General features: G+C 40.9%; 1 protein-coding gene across 1 annotated transcript in view; it reads right to left on the reverse strand.

Moving 5' to 3' along the window:
- Positions 1–15,660, reverse strand: part of LOC124859272 (serine/threonine-protein kinase 32C-like) — a 122,113-nt gene extending 106,453 nt beyond the window's left edge. Inside the window, exon 1 of the mRNA XM_047351975.1 lies at positions 15,221–15,660. Coding sequence (XP_047207931.1) covers positions 15,221–15,302 — 82 coding nt within the window. The 5' untranslated portion in view covers positions 15,303–15,660. The remainder of the gene's footprint in view (positions 1–15,220) is intronic.
- Positions 15,661–17,980: the final 2,320 nt, after the last annotated feature.

Genomic DNA, 17,980 nt, shown 5'->3' on the forward strand with positions numbered 1-17,980 from the left:
TTTGGAAGGAAATATAATCAGGTTGGTCAACAGTAGCAAATTGCCCTATTTTCTCAAGGTTTCTGAAACGTTTAACTGAAGAATTGAACCTCAACACCCTAAACAACTGACATGTCCACATCTTGACGTATTTTCTTGGGTCCTGGTTTTACAAACCACTGAGCCGTGACCCATCCTAAAGTAATAGACCATGCTTCAGGGTGAAATGCCGTACTAACCTTTCGACTGTTCGCAGAGGGACACATTAGGGGTCTATTTAAAGCATGGTGTGAGGTGGGAAGGGAATGCAGCAGAGGCAGTAACAGACTGGCTACATGGGAAATATCAAAATAGTGAGGCTACGCCAGACCTGTCAGGATATAGCAGTATTTATTTTCAGGCCAAAAGTGAAAAACACACAGAGAGACAAAAAAATGCACCCATTCTTCCAACTATGGACATCCTCACATTGACTTAAAATGTGCTTCATGGTAAATTCCTGAACTGATAGATAGGTTAATCTGTTTTGGATGCATGTATTAATTAAAAGAAAACCTACTTGTACAATCATTATAGCTTTGTGGATGATGGGACCAGTACAGTGCAGGCATCACACACATAAGAAAAGCAGAAAAGGAACATAGCTTTGTTCTAAAATAACAGAATAAAATCCCTTTTAAAAGAATGTCAAAACACTGCTGCTGCTGAGACATGACATGTATAGTGCTGCATTTAAGTGTACGTTTAAGGTGAGAGGAAAAGGACACTGTGGCCTAGTTCTTTTCCCTTTTAGCAAGAAAGCACAGGACACATCGTGTTCTGGCCCAGATACACCTAACTTCTGTTTGTTCTTGCAGGTATTTAGGACAGAGTTGTATTTGCAGTTTCTGAGTCAGGTGCACATTCACATGATACATCACCTCGCATCCGCTGTTTCTGAACCTTCTTTTTCTCTACAGTTTTTTGACTGGAAATTGAATTTGACACGTCTGTTTCAACACCTGATATGTTTATAGATTTTTCTTTACAAATAGAAGCAGGCTTGTTTGCATACACACTTCACCCCCCAGGGGAAAAATATAAATAAAGGAGCAGCTGGAAGGGAGGAGTTTCTATCAGATTTGATAGTGATGCTTTTTATTGGCCATTCAGTGAGGAAAAATGTAAGAATAACAATAATAATCTGTGTCTAGATGCAACAGGTTGATCACTATGCTGACATACTCCTGAACACACCCTTCAAACCACATTAAAACTCCGATTGGTCCAACTGGTTGGTGTTTGCAGGTTCTTGGAGTAGTCTTCTAGGGTGCATCCAGAATGCAGTGAGCTCCCTAGAGTACAGGTTCTTCTCAAAATATTAGCATATTGTGATAAAGTTCATTATTTTCCATAATGTCATGATGAAAATTTAACATTCATATATTTTAGATTCATTGCACACTAACTGAAATATTTCAGGTCTTTTATTGTCTTAATACGGATGATTGTGGCATACAGCTCATGAAAACCCAGAATTCCTATCTCACAAAATTAGCATATTTCATCCGACCAATAAAAGAAAAGTGTTTTTAATACAAAAACCGTCAACCTTCAAATAATCATGTACAGTTATGCACTCAATACTTGGTCGGGAATCCTTTGGCAGAAATGACTGCTTCAATGCGGCGTGGCATGGAGGCAATCAGCCTGTGGCACTGCTGAGGTCTTATGGAGGCCCAGGATGCTTCGATAGCGGCCTTTAGCTCATCCAGAGTGTTGGGTCTTGAGTCTCTCAACGTTCTCTTCACAATATCCCACAGATTCTCTATGGGGTTCAGGTCAGGAGAGTTGGCAGGCCAATTGAGCACAGTGATACCATGGTCAGTAAACCATTTACCAGTGGTTTTGGCACTCTGAGCAGGTGCCAGGTCGTGCTGAAAAATGAAATCTTCATTTCCATAAAGCTTTTCAGCAGATGGAAGCATGAAGTGCTCCAACATCTCCTGATAGCTAGCTGCATTGACCCTGCCCTTGATAAAACACAGTGGACCAACACCAGCAGCTGACACGGCACCCCAGATCATCACTGACTGTGGGTACTTGACACTGGACTTCTGGCATTTTGGCATTTCCTTCTCCCCAGTCTTCCTCCAGACTCTGGCACCTTGATTTGCAAATGACATGCAGAATTTGCTTTCATCCGAAAAAAGTACTTTGGACCACTGAGCAACAGTCCAGTGCTGCTTCTCTGTAGCCCAGGTCAGGCGCTTCTGCCGCTGTTTCTGGTTCAAAAGTGGCTTGACCTGGGGAATGCGGCACCTGTAGCCCATTTCCTGCACACGCCTGTGCACGGTGGCTCTGGATGTTTCTACTCCAGACTCAGTCCACTGCTTCCGCAGGTCCCCCAAGGTCTGGAATCGGCCCTTCTCCACAATCTTCCTCAGGGTCCGGTCACCTCTTCTCGTTGTGCAGCGTTTTCTGCCACACTTTTTCCCTCCCACAGACTTCCCACTGAGGTGCCTTGATACAGCACTCTGGGAACAGCCTATTCGTTCAAAAATTTCTTTCTGTGTCTTACCTTCTTGCTTGAGGGTGTCAATAGTGGCCTTCTGGACAGCAGTCAGGTCGGCAGTCTTACCCATGATTGGGGTTTTGAGTGATGAACCAGGCTGGGAGTTTTAAAGGCCTCAGGAATCTTTTGCAGGTGTTTAGAGTTAACTCGTTGATTCAGATGATTAGGTTCATAGCTCGTTTAGAGACCCTTTTAATAATATGCTAATTTTGTGAGATAGGAATTTTGGGTTTTCATGAGCTGTATGCCAAAATCATCCGTATTAAGACAATAAAAGACCTGAAATATTTCAGTTAGTGTGCAATGAATCTAAAATATATGAATGTTAAATCTTCATCATGACATTATGGAAAATAATGAACTTTATCACAATATGCTAATATTTTGAGAAGGACCAGTACATGGTGGAGCATTCTCTGATTGTTTCAAACATGCAAATATCTTCCTGGTTGAGATCATGATGTTCATTATGATGGAGGCAGCATAAGTGCCTTGTAGTATCAGTGGTAGCTTTTCCATGATATGTAGATTACATGCACCAGCAGGGCTTGGTCATCGAAGAATGTGAAGCAGGATAGGCCCTGTTGGTCTCACGGCAAGTCTAAAACCTCAGTAGGACCACACTAGGACAGCAGTGATCCAAGAAAGGTTATTGTAACACTCTTGGTATTACAGGTGTGACATGGAACACATTTTGTTGCTGCTCTGGCTGCAACAAAAAGGAGTTTTCCAAACAGCTAGATCAAACAATCCACAACATATAAATAAAGTACAGTGCCTTGATCAGGCCTCTTGCACATAGACACTGAAAAAACCTGGGTTCCCTAGAGCAGCATCTTCCAAACTTTTCAATTTCAGACCTAAAATAATAAAGCAAGAGTCTTGTGACCCTGAATTTTGGCTGTAAATACTACTAATCCAGGTTATATAATGACAACATTAACAGCAAAAACAACAAATATATTGCTTTTGTAATTTGTAAGGACGCTTCTTTTTTATCTTTTTCAATTTTCGTAGCATATTTTGTCAGATTTTTGAGAAGGTTCTCAACACCCTAGATTTATATATTCGCTACCCCCAGTGAGATTCTGGCTCAAACATCTGGGAACTACTGCAATGGAAAATGGCCTCCAGCTGTGATCCAAATTGTGATCCAAGATAATCAGGCACAGATGTGCCTGTAATGAAACTAAAGAACGTTTTGAGCTGCATTTCAGGTGGAGGGGGAAAAGAAGAAGCAGTGGGTTTAAAACATAATTTGTCGTAGTTCATATAAAAACATTTTTCAGACTTCAGATTCTTGACATAATCAGCTCTTAATAATCACTAAAATCACACAGATTTGGGATTTTGTATGCATAATTCTTTGCGACTGTACCCTCAAATTTATCCTCATAGATAACTGCATCAGGTTAACACTACTTCCCAAAATGGAAGGTTCAGCAGTGTGCAGCAGTTTGCACAGGAAACCTCTTAACTTCAATCGTCTCAAGCTGTTGTGAGATACTGGAAATACTGATGGCGTTTTCTCCAAAGCAAGGCAGAAACTGATTGCAGAGGTACAGAAACCTCCGTAGATGCGACATCTGCACTTTGAGTGTCTCGTTACTGAAAAGCGCTATATAAATAAACTTACCTTACCTTACTTGTATCATGGTGGCTGAGAAAGCAGCAGGACATTGTGCTTTACTGCTTATGGTTTTTATTTTTTGTTGTTTCATTTTATCCGTGAAGCACTTTGTCACTTCACTGTGTGTAATAGTGCTATATAAAGATTGGTTGATTGATTGATTGATTGATTGATTGATTGATTGATTGATTAAACCCTTTAATGCAAGGGGAATGTCTCAGTAGCATCATGATTGCCCTCAGATTAAAATGAGATTTTAAAATTCTGCTGTGATCCAGTCACATTCAGGTGGGCGTGGGTGACATTAGGTGAGATCAAAGCATGTGTAAGCCCCCCAATTTTGGATAAAAGATTGTGAAAAAAATTTCACTGAAAGGCTAGGACCCTCCAGTTAACAATAAGTAGGTATGAGCTTTAATGAGAGCACTTGGCATGAAAGACTTAAGTCAAGAGGAGCGCGGCTTTGTACAGCTGAATGACAGTAATGATGATTATGTGCAGTGCTGCATCTTAGTATTGACATTAATTAGATCTAACGTCTTTAGTTAAAAAAATACAAAGAGTATGGAAGGCATCTGATTTCTGGCCAGCAGAGTGTAAACTTGGGTTTAGGCACACTCTGATCTTCTGCCTCGCCCTGATTTCTCTGACTAATTGCGTCAGTGTTGTGTGCATGTAAATATACCGAGTGTGACAAACCCTCTGGCTGCACAAGAGATCTCAGAGCATCACATAAGGACTTTCAGCGATGGGTGGATGGTGTTCTTACATCAAAGTGGCTGACCAACCTGTCATGTCCACTTGCAGTCACACAGAGAACATCTGCTGACCTATTGCTGATGTATTCTATCCGTTATACGCGTTTGGAAAAATTGTTACTTATACTCTCAGCTCTGACTGCAGTACATGAAGATAAATACAAATCACAGCAGAGCAAAGGGAAGTGCTGAGTCAAGCCATGTCAAAGCAGCTAACTAGGTTGTGAATCAGACACAAAAGCTAATGCATCAGACCGTGCTTCAAAGCGCTCTGTGAAAAACAACTCTCCCACCTCCAGCAATATCTGATAGAGAGAAGTAATGCAATTTTCAACAAGTTCTGTTTGGTGGCTGTAGAAATGGGGATCCGTTTTGGTTTTACTTTAGAGTACACCGATTACATCAAATGTCAAATGTGAAGTTAAGAACGTCACTAGTCTTACAATTGGCAGAAAAGTCTTTAGTTCAAAGACAGTCTGTTAGTGGTATGTCTTTTTGTTGTCCGATGAGCTAACCCCTCCCTCCTACTTCCCTATGTCTAAGCGGATTGCTCAATCCAGCTTTCCATCCAACGGGTCCGGACTTCCCTAAACCTGGAAGGTCTTACTAAGTAGGTTTACTGAAAGATATGCTTAAGCTGATGTCGGGAAATGACACGCCTAACCTCTAGCCTACATCCAGAAGACTCGCCCTTCTTCATCTGGAGGTCAGGATGACCGAGTAGCCCACAGCAGTCATCCACTCCTCGACAGTCCCTTCTGTTAACGGCTGCTCATTTCCTAATATCACAACTGGTACTTGGTATATGGGTTAGGTTAATTTTGATTCGGCACAAGCCCCATGGGCGCTGTTTTAACATGTTTGGCTTAAGGTAACCTATAAAAACCTCCTAAAACCTCTTAGAACCAGGCAACAAGACTTTTTACCACCAACGAAAAACTAAAAATAAGGTGACTCAAATAATTGAATGTCCACAATTTATCTATAATTTTATATGCTTTCTTAGTGTCGCTCTTGCAGGGGTCAGTAACAGCTTAAATTCAACAACACCTAAAAACATCAGTAATAGAAATGAATCAATCAACTTAACCTGTCTTTCCCCGATGCTGAAACTAGTGAGTTTCGAGAGGCTTTGAAGACAGAGGCTCATGAATGCACCCGATGGGGATGCTTCTTTGGGTAACAATGAGCGGATTTTCTTGAAGGAAATATAACTTAAATCTTCAGTTTTCTTCCTCTAAGCAGACAGGCACTGATGCTCCAGGTTTCGATGGTTAAACAGTACCTTCCAGAGGCTGAAGAGTTGAAGGAAACCCTAGAGGTATAACGGAGGTTGATTCAGGACTTCCAGAAGCCTGAAACTTAGAGCAATCAGTTGTTCACTGATCAAGTTCACTTCAGTAATCTGGGTAAAAAGGCAATAGATGAAATCAGATTCTCAATTTCGAGGCACAGCCCTTTCAGGGTACACGGGTTGATCCTCTTTTTAAAGCAGGCGATCAGCTGGGCTGTCTCTGGTCCTCTGCTTGATCCGTAGCGTCTTTCTCCATCCGATCTTGTTCGCTGGTCTTCTGCGAGGAAACAACCAACTAGTTCCTTTAATCTTGCCCATTTTATAGAGCATTTCCACCAAACTCTTTGTGCTTATTGGCCAGTGGTTGTTGCTATGGTTGTCCTGTTGGTCGCCCGTGACATAAGGTGATCTTTTCTCTGGAATTTCCCGAGTTGTGTGCATATCAGACATGCCATCATCACCTCAGTCCTGAACCGTCTACTGACCTCTCCTCTGACCTCAGTCATCAGCCTTGCACTGTAGGCTACAGCTGTCACTTCCCAATTCCTGAACATCTGCTCTATTCCTATCTCACTCAACATTACCCTTCCTCTTAAACAGAGGCTTTAATTCTTACATCGGTGCTGCTCAAACTTTTAGTTACAGCCTTTACTTTACTTACAGTTTAAAACCATTACTTCAACTTCATCCTTTCTTATTCATACATCACAACTGATTATCATTATGTCTTTCATATATACTTGATTAATAATCTTTAAACCTTAATGTTTTATTTTAGTCATCAGTTCACAATCATATTTCAGTCATATTACTGATCATAATCATAATATGTGTTTTAACTTGATAATCAAAGATCACTCATTTCATTTAATACTTGAAGAGAATAGAAAATAATCACACTTAATTTATTTGGTTACACTCTTCATTGTAAAATAACTCAAGCTACGCCAGATAGGATGGAGAGCATCACTGAACAATAATTTTGTCTTTCCACAGATTCTCACTTAGATTCAGGTGTGGATTTTGACTAGGCCACATCAGTCTGCTCTGATCCAAATCATTCTATTGAAGCTCTGGCTGTACGTTCAGAGCCGTAGTCCTGCTGGAAGATGAGCATCTAACATGTTTTTTATTCCAAAATTGTCCTGCATTTAGCTTCATGCATCTTTCAATCAACCCTGACCAGCTTCCATGTCCCTGCTGAAGAAAAGCTTCCCTACAACATGATGCTGCCACCACCATGTTTCACAGTGGGCATCGATTTTGGTCTTATCTGACTCAGTCTGTGGAGTGCACAACTAATGTTTGTCCTGTCAACAGATTCTCCCACCTAAGCTGTGTATCTCTGCAGCTTCTCCAGAGTAACTATGGGACTTTGGGCTGCTTCATAGATTTATACTCTCCTTGCCCAGCCTAAAGACAATGAAAGGTACTTGGAGAATTAAGCCACCTAAGTCATGTAACCTAAACAGGTTTTTAGCTTTGCCTTCTTAAGGCCAGAAAAGAAGAATATTGCTTGTAACAGACGCTGTTTCTCTCTGCTCTATGCTATTAAGAACAGTTTCTTAGTTGTAGTTCAAATTTCACTGTTGCCTTTGTGTGTCTGTGGAGAAAGTGTAGAAGCAATGCAGCGACAGTGGGGTTATCTGAAAAGAGTTTTAATTGGTTTCTATGGGAAATTATGTCTTAGTGGGGGGTTTTGGATCCCAGGGTTTGTCTACCAACAGAGCAAAAGGGCCTCCCCATCCACATCCTCACACAGGCAAACCCTGCATTATGAACTAGATTCATAACTAAAGAGAGTTTCCATCAGCCAGCCTGTCGCACGGCTCAAGCTAGCTTTGTAATCTGCAATCCTCCTCATCTGATGCGGGGGGACGCCTGATCCTGAGCGCAGTGAAGATGTACTTACAGTCTCATTCAGGTTTCCCCACAGGAGCAGGTTGAGCAAAAGCACTGCTTCGCCCCTCCCTGTCACGAACCAGCAAGGCATTAGAAGCTGCAGGAGCCGAGCTGGAAAAGACGATATACTTCTGCATCAACTGGTTGTCAGATATACAGCCACACTGCAACTGAGAGGCTGCTGCAAGGTCCTGTTTGCTGTTTATCTTATCACTTCCAGCCTTTCATTTCCCAGTCACAAAGAGAAGCACAATCTTCAGGTCAGCTCTGTTTTCATTTTCTATCTACAGTTAGAAAGGAACAAAGACAGCAGAGGGTGAAATGTTTTCCCCTTGTATTAATCCTCCCTCAATGGACAGAAACATGGACCACTGACACACCTCAACAGGTGACAGAGACCTTCCCTCCAACTATCACCTGCATCAGGCTGAGCCCATCTCTATAAAGACTCCTTCGCTGCTGCAACTTTCCCTGCCTGAAGCAAACTGGATTACATAAGCCTGGAGAGGTGGACAGAGCCTGCAAGCGTGGCAATGGGCAAAGCCTTTATGAGACAACATCAGATGTGGTGTAAGAGCTCTGTTTGGCAGTTAAAAAGGAGACAACAATAGAGAAAAGAAGCACCTTACCACAGAAAAAACTTCTGCACAAACTTTTTTTTTTTTATAAAATATTGTTCCAGGAGAACACAGCCATTGTACTGACAAGTTAAATGTCTGCAGTCAGCAGGAACAGCAGGTACAGTCAGACAGTAGAAAAACAACACTACATGAGACTTGTAGCCAGTCTGCCAATCCTAACAGACAAGAAACCAACAGGACAGCTGGTAAAGCACAAAACCAAGTTTCAGTTCTGGGATTTCAGATATATATCATGTTTTACTTTAGGGTTATTGAAAGTTTAGTGTTTGAATTGAACATGTCTCTTTAATAACAGTAAATATGGTTGACTGCGGCTAGTTTTTCTTTGCCTCCACGAACAGGATAAATTGACATCACTTGTTGGACTGACAAACTCTTAGAATAAAAAGGTAAAACTCAAGAAAAGCGCTATGAAGGAGAATTGTAGATTCACATTTACTTGCATGTTCCAGGATTTGTACCCAAGTACAAGTCAGTGAGACAGTGCTGACCAAGCAAAAAAGCCCATGCTTGAAAATTGACCAATTCAAGCTCTACTGAAAGTTGCAGCTACCCACATGGACCAGCCAAAGGAAAGGTTTTAAGGTCAGACAAGGCAAAAGGGGACAGAATAAGAGGTTTGTTTAGTGGAGAGGCTTTTCAATATTAAGGACAATGTGCCAACTGTCAAGCACGGTGGTGGTAGCATCATGCTGTAGGGCAGTCAAACGGACCCATGACTTTATGCTACCCCCTCTCTGCTTTCAATCCTAAGGAATCCTGTACCGATAATCAAGCATGGGAGTTGCAGCATCCTGCTGTGGTAGCAAAACAGCCCCGCAACATGATTCTACCACCACCATGTTTGACAGTAAGTAAGCTGGTTCTATGTGAGGCTTTTGACCCTAAGAACAGTGTGCCAAATATCAAACATGGTGGTGGCGGCATCATGTTGAAGGGCTCTTTCACTACCAGTAGTACTGGTGTAGTATACAAAATGGATGCGATAATTAAGAAAAGGACCGACCTCCAAATATTTTAGTTTTACCTAAAATACACAGCTAGATGTTTGAAACGTACTCACAGCTCAGTGTTCAGACAGGAATGATGAAGTCGGCTAACGGGAAGTTTCAGGAATTGACTTCACAAAGCCTTGATATCAACCCTGTTGACGGAGCTTAAAATTTAGGAAATCCACCAATTTTAATGGTCTCTATCAATTATGTTAAGCAGAGCAGTTAAATATCCAACCAGAATGGAGCCAGGATGTTGGATCAGGTAAATGTAATAGCCATTAGTGTCAAACTCAGTTGGTAAAGCCCAGACACTAAAGGTTTGGTAGAAAATTAGTACTCGTACTTATACTCGTCGTCTTCCGCTTTATCTGGGACCGGGTCGCGGGGGCAGCAGACTCAGCAGAGACGCCCAGACGTCCCTCTCCCCAGACACCTCCTCCAGCTCCTCCGGGGGGAGCCCAAGGCGTTCCCAGGCCAGCCGAGAGACATAGTCCCTCCAGCGTGTCCTGGGCCGTCCTCTGGGCCTCCTCCAAGTGGGACGTGCCTGGAACACCTCCCGAGGAAGGCTTGCAGGAGGCATCGGGTATAGATGCCCGAGCCACTTCAACTGGCTCCTCTCGATGTGGAGGAGCAGTGGCTCTACTCAGAGCCCCTCCCGGATGGCTGAGCTCCTCACCCTATCTCTAAGAGAGTGCCCGTCCACCCTACGGAGGAAGCTCATTTCAGCCGCTTGTATCCGTGATCTCGTTCTTTCGGTCATGACCCAAAGTTCATGGCCATAGGTGAGGGTAGGAACGTAGACCGACCGGTAAATTGAGAGCTTTGCTTTTCGGCTCAGCTCTCTCTTCACCACAACGGACCGGCACAGTGCCCCCATTACTGTGGCAGCCGCACCGATCCGTCTGTCGATCTCCCGCTCCATTTTTCCCTCACTCGTGAACAAGACCCCGAGATACTTAAACTCCTCCACTTGAGGCAGGAACTCCCCTCCAACCTGAAAAGGACGGCATTTTTCCTTTAATCAATAATTAACAGTTAGAATTTCCTGTAAAAACCCTTAGTTGTTTTAAAGGCCAGCTGTTGTGATATCTACAGTCACTCCAATCATAAAGATAGGTCTGGTGGGATCAAACTGTTGGCAGGACAGTCTTCCTCCATCCTGCGTCACAGCAGAGAAGCAGCTCTGTAGCTAAAGGCAGACAGGGAGCTGTGCTGAATAAAGAAATTGGGAAAAAAATGAGAGTCTGTTACAAAGATGAAAGAAAGGGAGTGCCTCAGAATTCAGCCGCAGTAATCAGAGATCCATCTCTGGGTCTATCGTTATCCTCAACCAAATCTGCTTTCAGTGCCTCAGATATTTATTGTTGATGGGAAACGCAGCAAAGCAGACATTCAGACATCCAGCCACCAAATGCCTATGCACAACATAGATGTTTACTGTCCACAGACGTGCAAATCTGCCTTTGGCTTAGCACCAATGATCAAATGGATAAAGAGAGAAACAGAAAACACAGAAATCAGAAACACCAGCGTCAAGCATGCATTTCAAATTTCTTCTAATCAAAAATAACAAGTTTGTGCTCATTTTCAATTAGAGCCGACATTTGTTGATTCTTCACACTCTACTGAAAACTGCAGCATATTCACATCATGTGTGTCTATTTAAAAATGCAACAGCCGAGTAGATTTCTTTGGTCAGTGTGTAATCAGGAGTCAGGGGGGCTAACAGTTAAGATAAAGTACACACAGCTCCCAGTCAGCCATGAGGGACAACTTATCCTATCACCTCAAACATTTATCACATGATGGATCCTGCTTGCTTACCGCCAGGTCAGGGACCAAAGCTAGTATGTGAAAGATAACCAATGAGCTTCTGAAGCATATTATAGCTTAGATAATATTGTTTTCAGAGATTTAGAGGGAAAGTATTTTTTTTTACTTTTATTCAATGTAGGATTCCAACATGTCAAGATTTTTTTCAAGTGGGATCTCCATACTGCACCAGATTCAAGTTTCCCAAGTTCTCTTTTTTAAATCAGTTAGTTTAGTTTGGATAGATGGATGGATGGATGGATAGATGGATGGATGGATGGATGGATGGATGGATGGATGGATGGATGGATGGATGGATGGATGGATGGATAGACAGAAGGAAGCAGAGCTTCATGCTTCCAGATCCAAACAGAAATCTCTCCAGTAAGAACAAATTATTAAGAGTCCAACAAAGCAGACCTAATACCTATTTGCTCTAACCACTGGCTTTATATACACCCACAGTGCCATGTGTCCAAGTGAGCCTGGAACAGAAAGCATCCGAGACACAGGCAGAACCTGTCAGTACCACAGCCTTTCCTCTGCTAATCAGATGTCCGCAGTTCAGATGTTCTTCTGAACTGTTCAAGGTAATTAGTGTAACACTCTAACACACATTAATTTCTGCCTACAGTTCACAATGTGCTGAACAGAGGACTGTTTGTATTGTTGCACACACTGTAGATCACGTTCCAGCAGTACCGGCTGTATAATTACATCAAACGCACTTTTTCACTGAGCAGCAGATCCTAGCTTAATCTATATGCATAATGATAGTGATTATAACAGCAGTGATTAAGACAATAATGGACCTCATGATTTAAGTGTAGAGCAGCACACATGAGTGGCACCAGCCTGATGGAGACATGGAGGGCTGGGCAATGTTTAAATATAAACCTGATCCCCTTGTTTCCTAAAGGTTTCCTTTTTATTCATCCAGAATCAGCCACACCATGAAGATCTCTCTCATAAGATCCTAGATGTGGGATTTAGCTTTGATTAGCTGCTGCATGGAGGAGAGCACTTAAAGCTGGAGGGCCACTCCTTTCCTCTCTGCTCTCTTTACATCTACTCACCCTGACAGCAGCCTGACCCATGGAGCTGGACATTTTCCCTTCAAGGCCGCTGACAGAAATGCTGTAGACCTAATTGGGTTATCCTTGCACGAGGGTGTACAGAGCCACAAACATATGACAGGATCCGTGCTGCGATACGACCTCATTTATCCAAGTTTTTTCCCTTTGCGACGATGGGCTATGCAGCCACAGATTTTTTTTAGTGCCTCTCAGGGATACAACAATGTTGACTTTATTTGGTGCACAGCCAAATGTCAGTTTGCAACCGCTGACGAGACTTTAGGCTAAAGATGCACAGAACAGCCTTTTACAGGCCTATAACACTTTAGAGTCTTCTTTGTGGACCAATGTGGTGATTTTGATTTTGATCAATTCCAATTTTCTATAGCTCCTACAAACTAATTTGTGGAAATTTTGGTTTAATTTTGCAATTAAATGCAACAAATGTTGATTGTAAAATGAATATTCAATTAATCAAAATTACAGGATTGGTCCAATTTATGTGTCAAAGCATGAATCATAAAGATATATCCGAGTTTTATTCAACTATCTGAAATAAAAAGGAGGGATGCACCGATCAGGCTTTTTTTTACTCACACCAATATCCAGCTGTTTTTGAGGACCGAGCTGCTGATTCCAATGTTGGCCGATTGTAATATTTTATAAACACATAAAAACTCAGCAGAAAACTTTTTTTTTTTTTTATGCAACACTATATACAAAAAGCGTTAAAAAGAACATAATGTGCTGTGAGTTGCTTGATGGAGGTAATAATTTTGGATCCAACAGAAAACTATGGTTGTACTGGATTTTTCTCAATTTATGCAGAAGCATACAACTCCAACCTTTATCTTAGTTTATCAAACCTTAAAAAAAAACATAGGAATGCACTAAAGTGGCTGTTTGTCTGGTTAATACCGATCTCTGATCTTTTGTTTGAGGACTAATCTGCTGATTTCAAATTGGGACGAATCCGGGGTCCTGCAATACATAGAAACAAATCTGTGCATATTTTTGTTTTAATGTAATTAAGTAAATGTAACAAATGTTGTCAATAAAAAGGAAAGGGTGTCCTGTAGGTTGCTTGACAAAAGCAGGCATTTTGAATATGAGCAGCAGGTCAAATAATAAAAAAAATAAGATTTGTTTTCTCATGTTCCTTAAATGTATCAAAACTAGGAACTTGTTGAACAAGGACTGACCTGCCAAATCTGATTTTAGCTGGTTTCTAACAAGTTTATCAATTAAATGTAACAGATGTATACTGTCATAAACAAATCTGCTGCAAGCAGCTTAATATGGCTCATAGTTCTTCAATAAAAGACTGGAAGCTGCAGCAGCCAATACTGTCTCTCTTTCATAACAAACTTTATTGTGAGGTGTGAAAAATACTAAGATTTTAGAGAAAATCCAGATTTGCTAGTTGATTGGTTCTGATCGCTGATGAGTAGATCAAGTACAAAAAGAAATCTGATTTATTTTTTCATGTTTATTAATATACTTTTTTTTTTAACTTTTCATTAAATTTCAAATAAATAATATCAGATAAGATTTGAAAAACAACACAAAAACAAGATGAAAACAAACTCTCATTAAAGCCAATCAGAACAATGATGAATTACAATAAAATCAAGAACACAAACTTTTCAATCATTAATGTTTAGAACTAAGAATTTCCATCACTTTTGGTTTTTAATTTGATGAACTTTTCAGAGCTGAATAAAACTCAGATAAAGGTTGGCGACATATGCTAGGATGCATAAGAGGGGTTAATGTAATTCCATCCTTTTCCATTGGATTCAGTTGGATACTTCTATCTCCGTCAAGGAAATTGAAGCACATATCAAAGTCCGTAGAAAAAAACAAATCAAAATTGTTCATAATTCTGATTTGTTCACTGAACTGGTAGGTCACACCTCAGGGAAAAACAGAAATCAGTGCCGGACATGAAAAGCACGATCGGTGCATCTTTATCAGGAGTTAAGTTAACTAATGTAGCTAATTTAAAGACTCCTTGATCTGACCCATCCAGTCTCTGGTACGAATTAATATGTCAGGTTATCTTTGCAGCAGAAATAATTCTTACATTCCTGCTTAAAAAAAGCATTTAGACCATGGTTAACACTGAGCTTTTTTATGCACATTCAATAAAACCTGTGTGTCTTACCTAAGATTATCATACAGTGATAATCTCAGACTAAACTAAAATGAACATTTAAAAAATGAGGATTCATTCAGGCACCCATTTGTGTCTATTTTCTGTCATGGCTGATAGGAAATACTGGACACCTGAGAGGACGATGCGCTCAGAAACCTTCTGTTCTCCAAAAGTCCTTAAATCAAAGTGGAAAAGTAATGTTACTTCCCTCTAATCTGGGTTACACAACATGAAGAAAGCAGAGCCGGTAGGAATAAAAAAGGAAACTGAACTTCAACATTACAAAGCCTCAAAAAAGTGCAGATGTGCTCAGTTTTTAACACTTACTTGCATCTTAGTTTCGGCTTTAAATGCAGATTCTGTTAATGACAAAGTCACGAAAATAACTGCTTCAAATGTGTTTACTCTTCCCAGTGCTTACCATCTTCCTTCTCGTCGAACACTGGTCTCTTTGAAGAACTGTTGGCTCCCATCCTCTTCTTCCACTTGCCCCAGTGAAACATTGATGCTCAGATTGCATTCCTCGCCTCTTGGAGAGAAACTACACCTCTGCGTCGGACACCCTCCTCCTTACAAACAGGCAGCCGCGCATTTCACCCGTCTCCGTTTGGTTTGGGGATGTTTCTTTCTATCTGCCCGTGTCCTTTTTTTTTTTTTTTCCTGCTCGATAATAAGAAGCAGCACCAGTAAATAAGAATGTGAAATAAAGTCTTTTCAGATGAGATGAGAGGAAGTGCAGCACGTAGGTTTGTGGGTGTGTTGGGTCGGACAGGCTTCCGTAAGTTGGAGATGGATGTTCAAACAGTGATGTTTGTAGCGCTCAGCTGTCTTCCGCAGACAGACCAGCAGCACATTTCTGTTTCATCGCTGCTGCGAGTGGGAGCTGCACTAAGTTACAAACAGTTACCGCCAAACAGACAGGAAGTGGAAACAATTTGCTTAAGAAAATAAAAGATGGAGCATTCTGCATTTTAACGATATTTCAAAGAAACCTAAAAGCCGTCTATTCATTCTGGCTTTTGGTTTAATTTTTATTTTATTTATTTATCACCACTAATGTTCTATATTATTATTGTATTGTATCTATTTTCAATTCAATTCAGTTTTATTTATATAGCGCCAATTCACAACACATGTTGTCTCAAGGTTCTTCACAACAGTCAGGTTCATACATTCCAATTAATCGTAACCATTGAACAGTGCAGTCAGATTCAGTTATTTATTCAAACTGGATAAAAAGTTTTTCTATCTAAGGAAACCCAGCAGATTGCATCCAGTCAGTGACTTGCAGCATTCCCTCCTCCCAGATGAGCATGTAGAGACAGTGGACAGTCACTGGTGTTGACTTTGCAGCAATCCCTCATACTGAGCATGTATGTAGCGACAGTGGAGAGGAAAAACTCCCTTTTAACAGGAAGAAACCTCCAGCAGAACCAGGCTCAGTGTGAGCGGCCATCTGCCACGACCGACTGGGGGTTAGAGAGAACAGAGCAGAGACACAAAGAGAACAAAGAAGCACTGATCCAGGAGCACTTTCTATGGGAAGGAAAAGTAAATGTTAGTGGATGTAGCTCCTTTAGTCGTTTCACCTAGAAAGAAAGAACAGATAAACTCTGAGCCAGTTTTCAAGGTTAGAGTCTGAAAGAGAGCACATATAATTAGTTACAGTAAAAGCTCAGTCAATTTCCATGTCTAGGAGAGAGAAAGGGTTAAACACTAAAAGACAGGGCTATGTGGATCATCGGTAGAGGGTGAGCAATAAAATGTTACCAGCAGAAGCTCGGACGATTCCCCTCTCCAGAAAGGTGTCACAGGTAGACACAGAGCCAGGCCAGGTGTAGCTTCTAGGAAGAGAAAAGAGAGAACAAAGTTAAAAGCTGAAATAACAGCAAATAATGCAAAATTGGAGAGTAGTGTGAGAATGTAGCGAAGAGGGTGAAAGTGGTCGTTATGTCCTCCAGCAGCCTAAGCCTATAGCAGCATAACTACACAGATAGTTTCAGTTCAGATTATTTAGTTAAACGGCGCTTATTTACAACAATGTCGTCTCAAGGAACCCCACAAAGGGTCCCACTGATGGTCATTGTTATACTAAAAACCACAAGGATTGGGATACCTCCCTCTGTCAGACTGATTATAACCATTAGAAAAGAGAAGGGGTCATACAGGTAGCAGAAATTGAGGGTGTGTTTTCACCTCAACCATAACTGAGCAGGTTTAGGCTAAACCTGACTCCCCCTTACTCCAACCAATAGGGAGGGAAGAAGACGGAGGTAAAAAATAAGGAAGATAGCTCAGGATTAACTAAACCACTCTAACTATAAGCTTTATTAAAAAGGAAAGTTTTAATCCTAGCCTTAAAAGTAGACAGGGTGTCTGCCTCACGGACTAAAACTGGGAGCTGGTTCCACAGGAGAGGAGCCTGATAACTAAAGGATCTGCCTCCCATTCTACTTCTAGAGACTCTAGGAACCACCAGTAAACCTGCAGTCTGAGAACGAAGTGCTCTGTTAGGAACATATGGAACAATCAGATCTCTGATGTATGATGGAGCTAGATCATTAAGGGCTTTATATGTGAGGAGGATAATTTTAAATTCTATTCTGGATTTAACAGGGAGCCAATGAAGGGAAGCTAAAATAGGAGAAATATGATCTCTCTTTTTAATTTTCATCAGACCTCTTGTTGCAGCATTTTGAATCAGCTGAAGGCTTTTAACTGCATTTGAATTATGCTATCACAATTATTATGATATACTGTATTATGCCCTATTTTAAATGTTTACAAAAAAAGTATTATTATTTTATTAATAGTTGTAGTAGTAAAAGTATTTTCTTTTGGAACAACTATTATTTGTTTTGTAATCTTATCTTTATGATTGTGTTCTACTTATTTTACACTTAAGCACACATTTGTAATTAATGATTATGTTGGTTTAAATTGTTTCATAGTTTTATTCTAATATTTATTTATTTATTAGTGGAGGACAACTTCAACAAGTTTTATATTATTTACATTTTGACTGTATTGAACTTGCTATTTTTATTATTATTATTTACTTTGTGCGCGAACAAGTATTTTATTTAGAAAGCATGAACAGGCCTTTAACAGGAAGAGGTATCTTACTATTCTGCCTAACTTGACATTTATTTGTGACGCCTGGCTCACTTACTGGGTGTGC

This window comes from Girardinichthys multiradiatus, chromosome 22 (genome assembly GCF_021462225.1).
Source record: "Girardinichthys multiradiatus isolate DD_20200921_A chromosome 22, DD_fGirMul_XY1, whole genome shotgun sequence".
Classification (NCBI taxonomy): Eukaryota; Metazoa; Chordata; class Actinopteri; order Cyprinodontiformes; family Goodeidae; genus Girardinichthys; species Girardinichthys multiradiatus.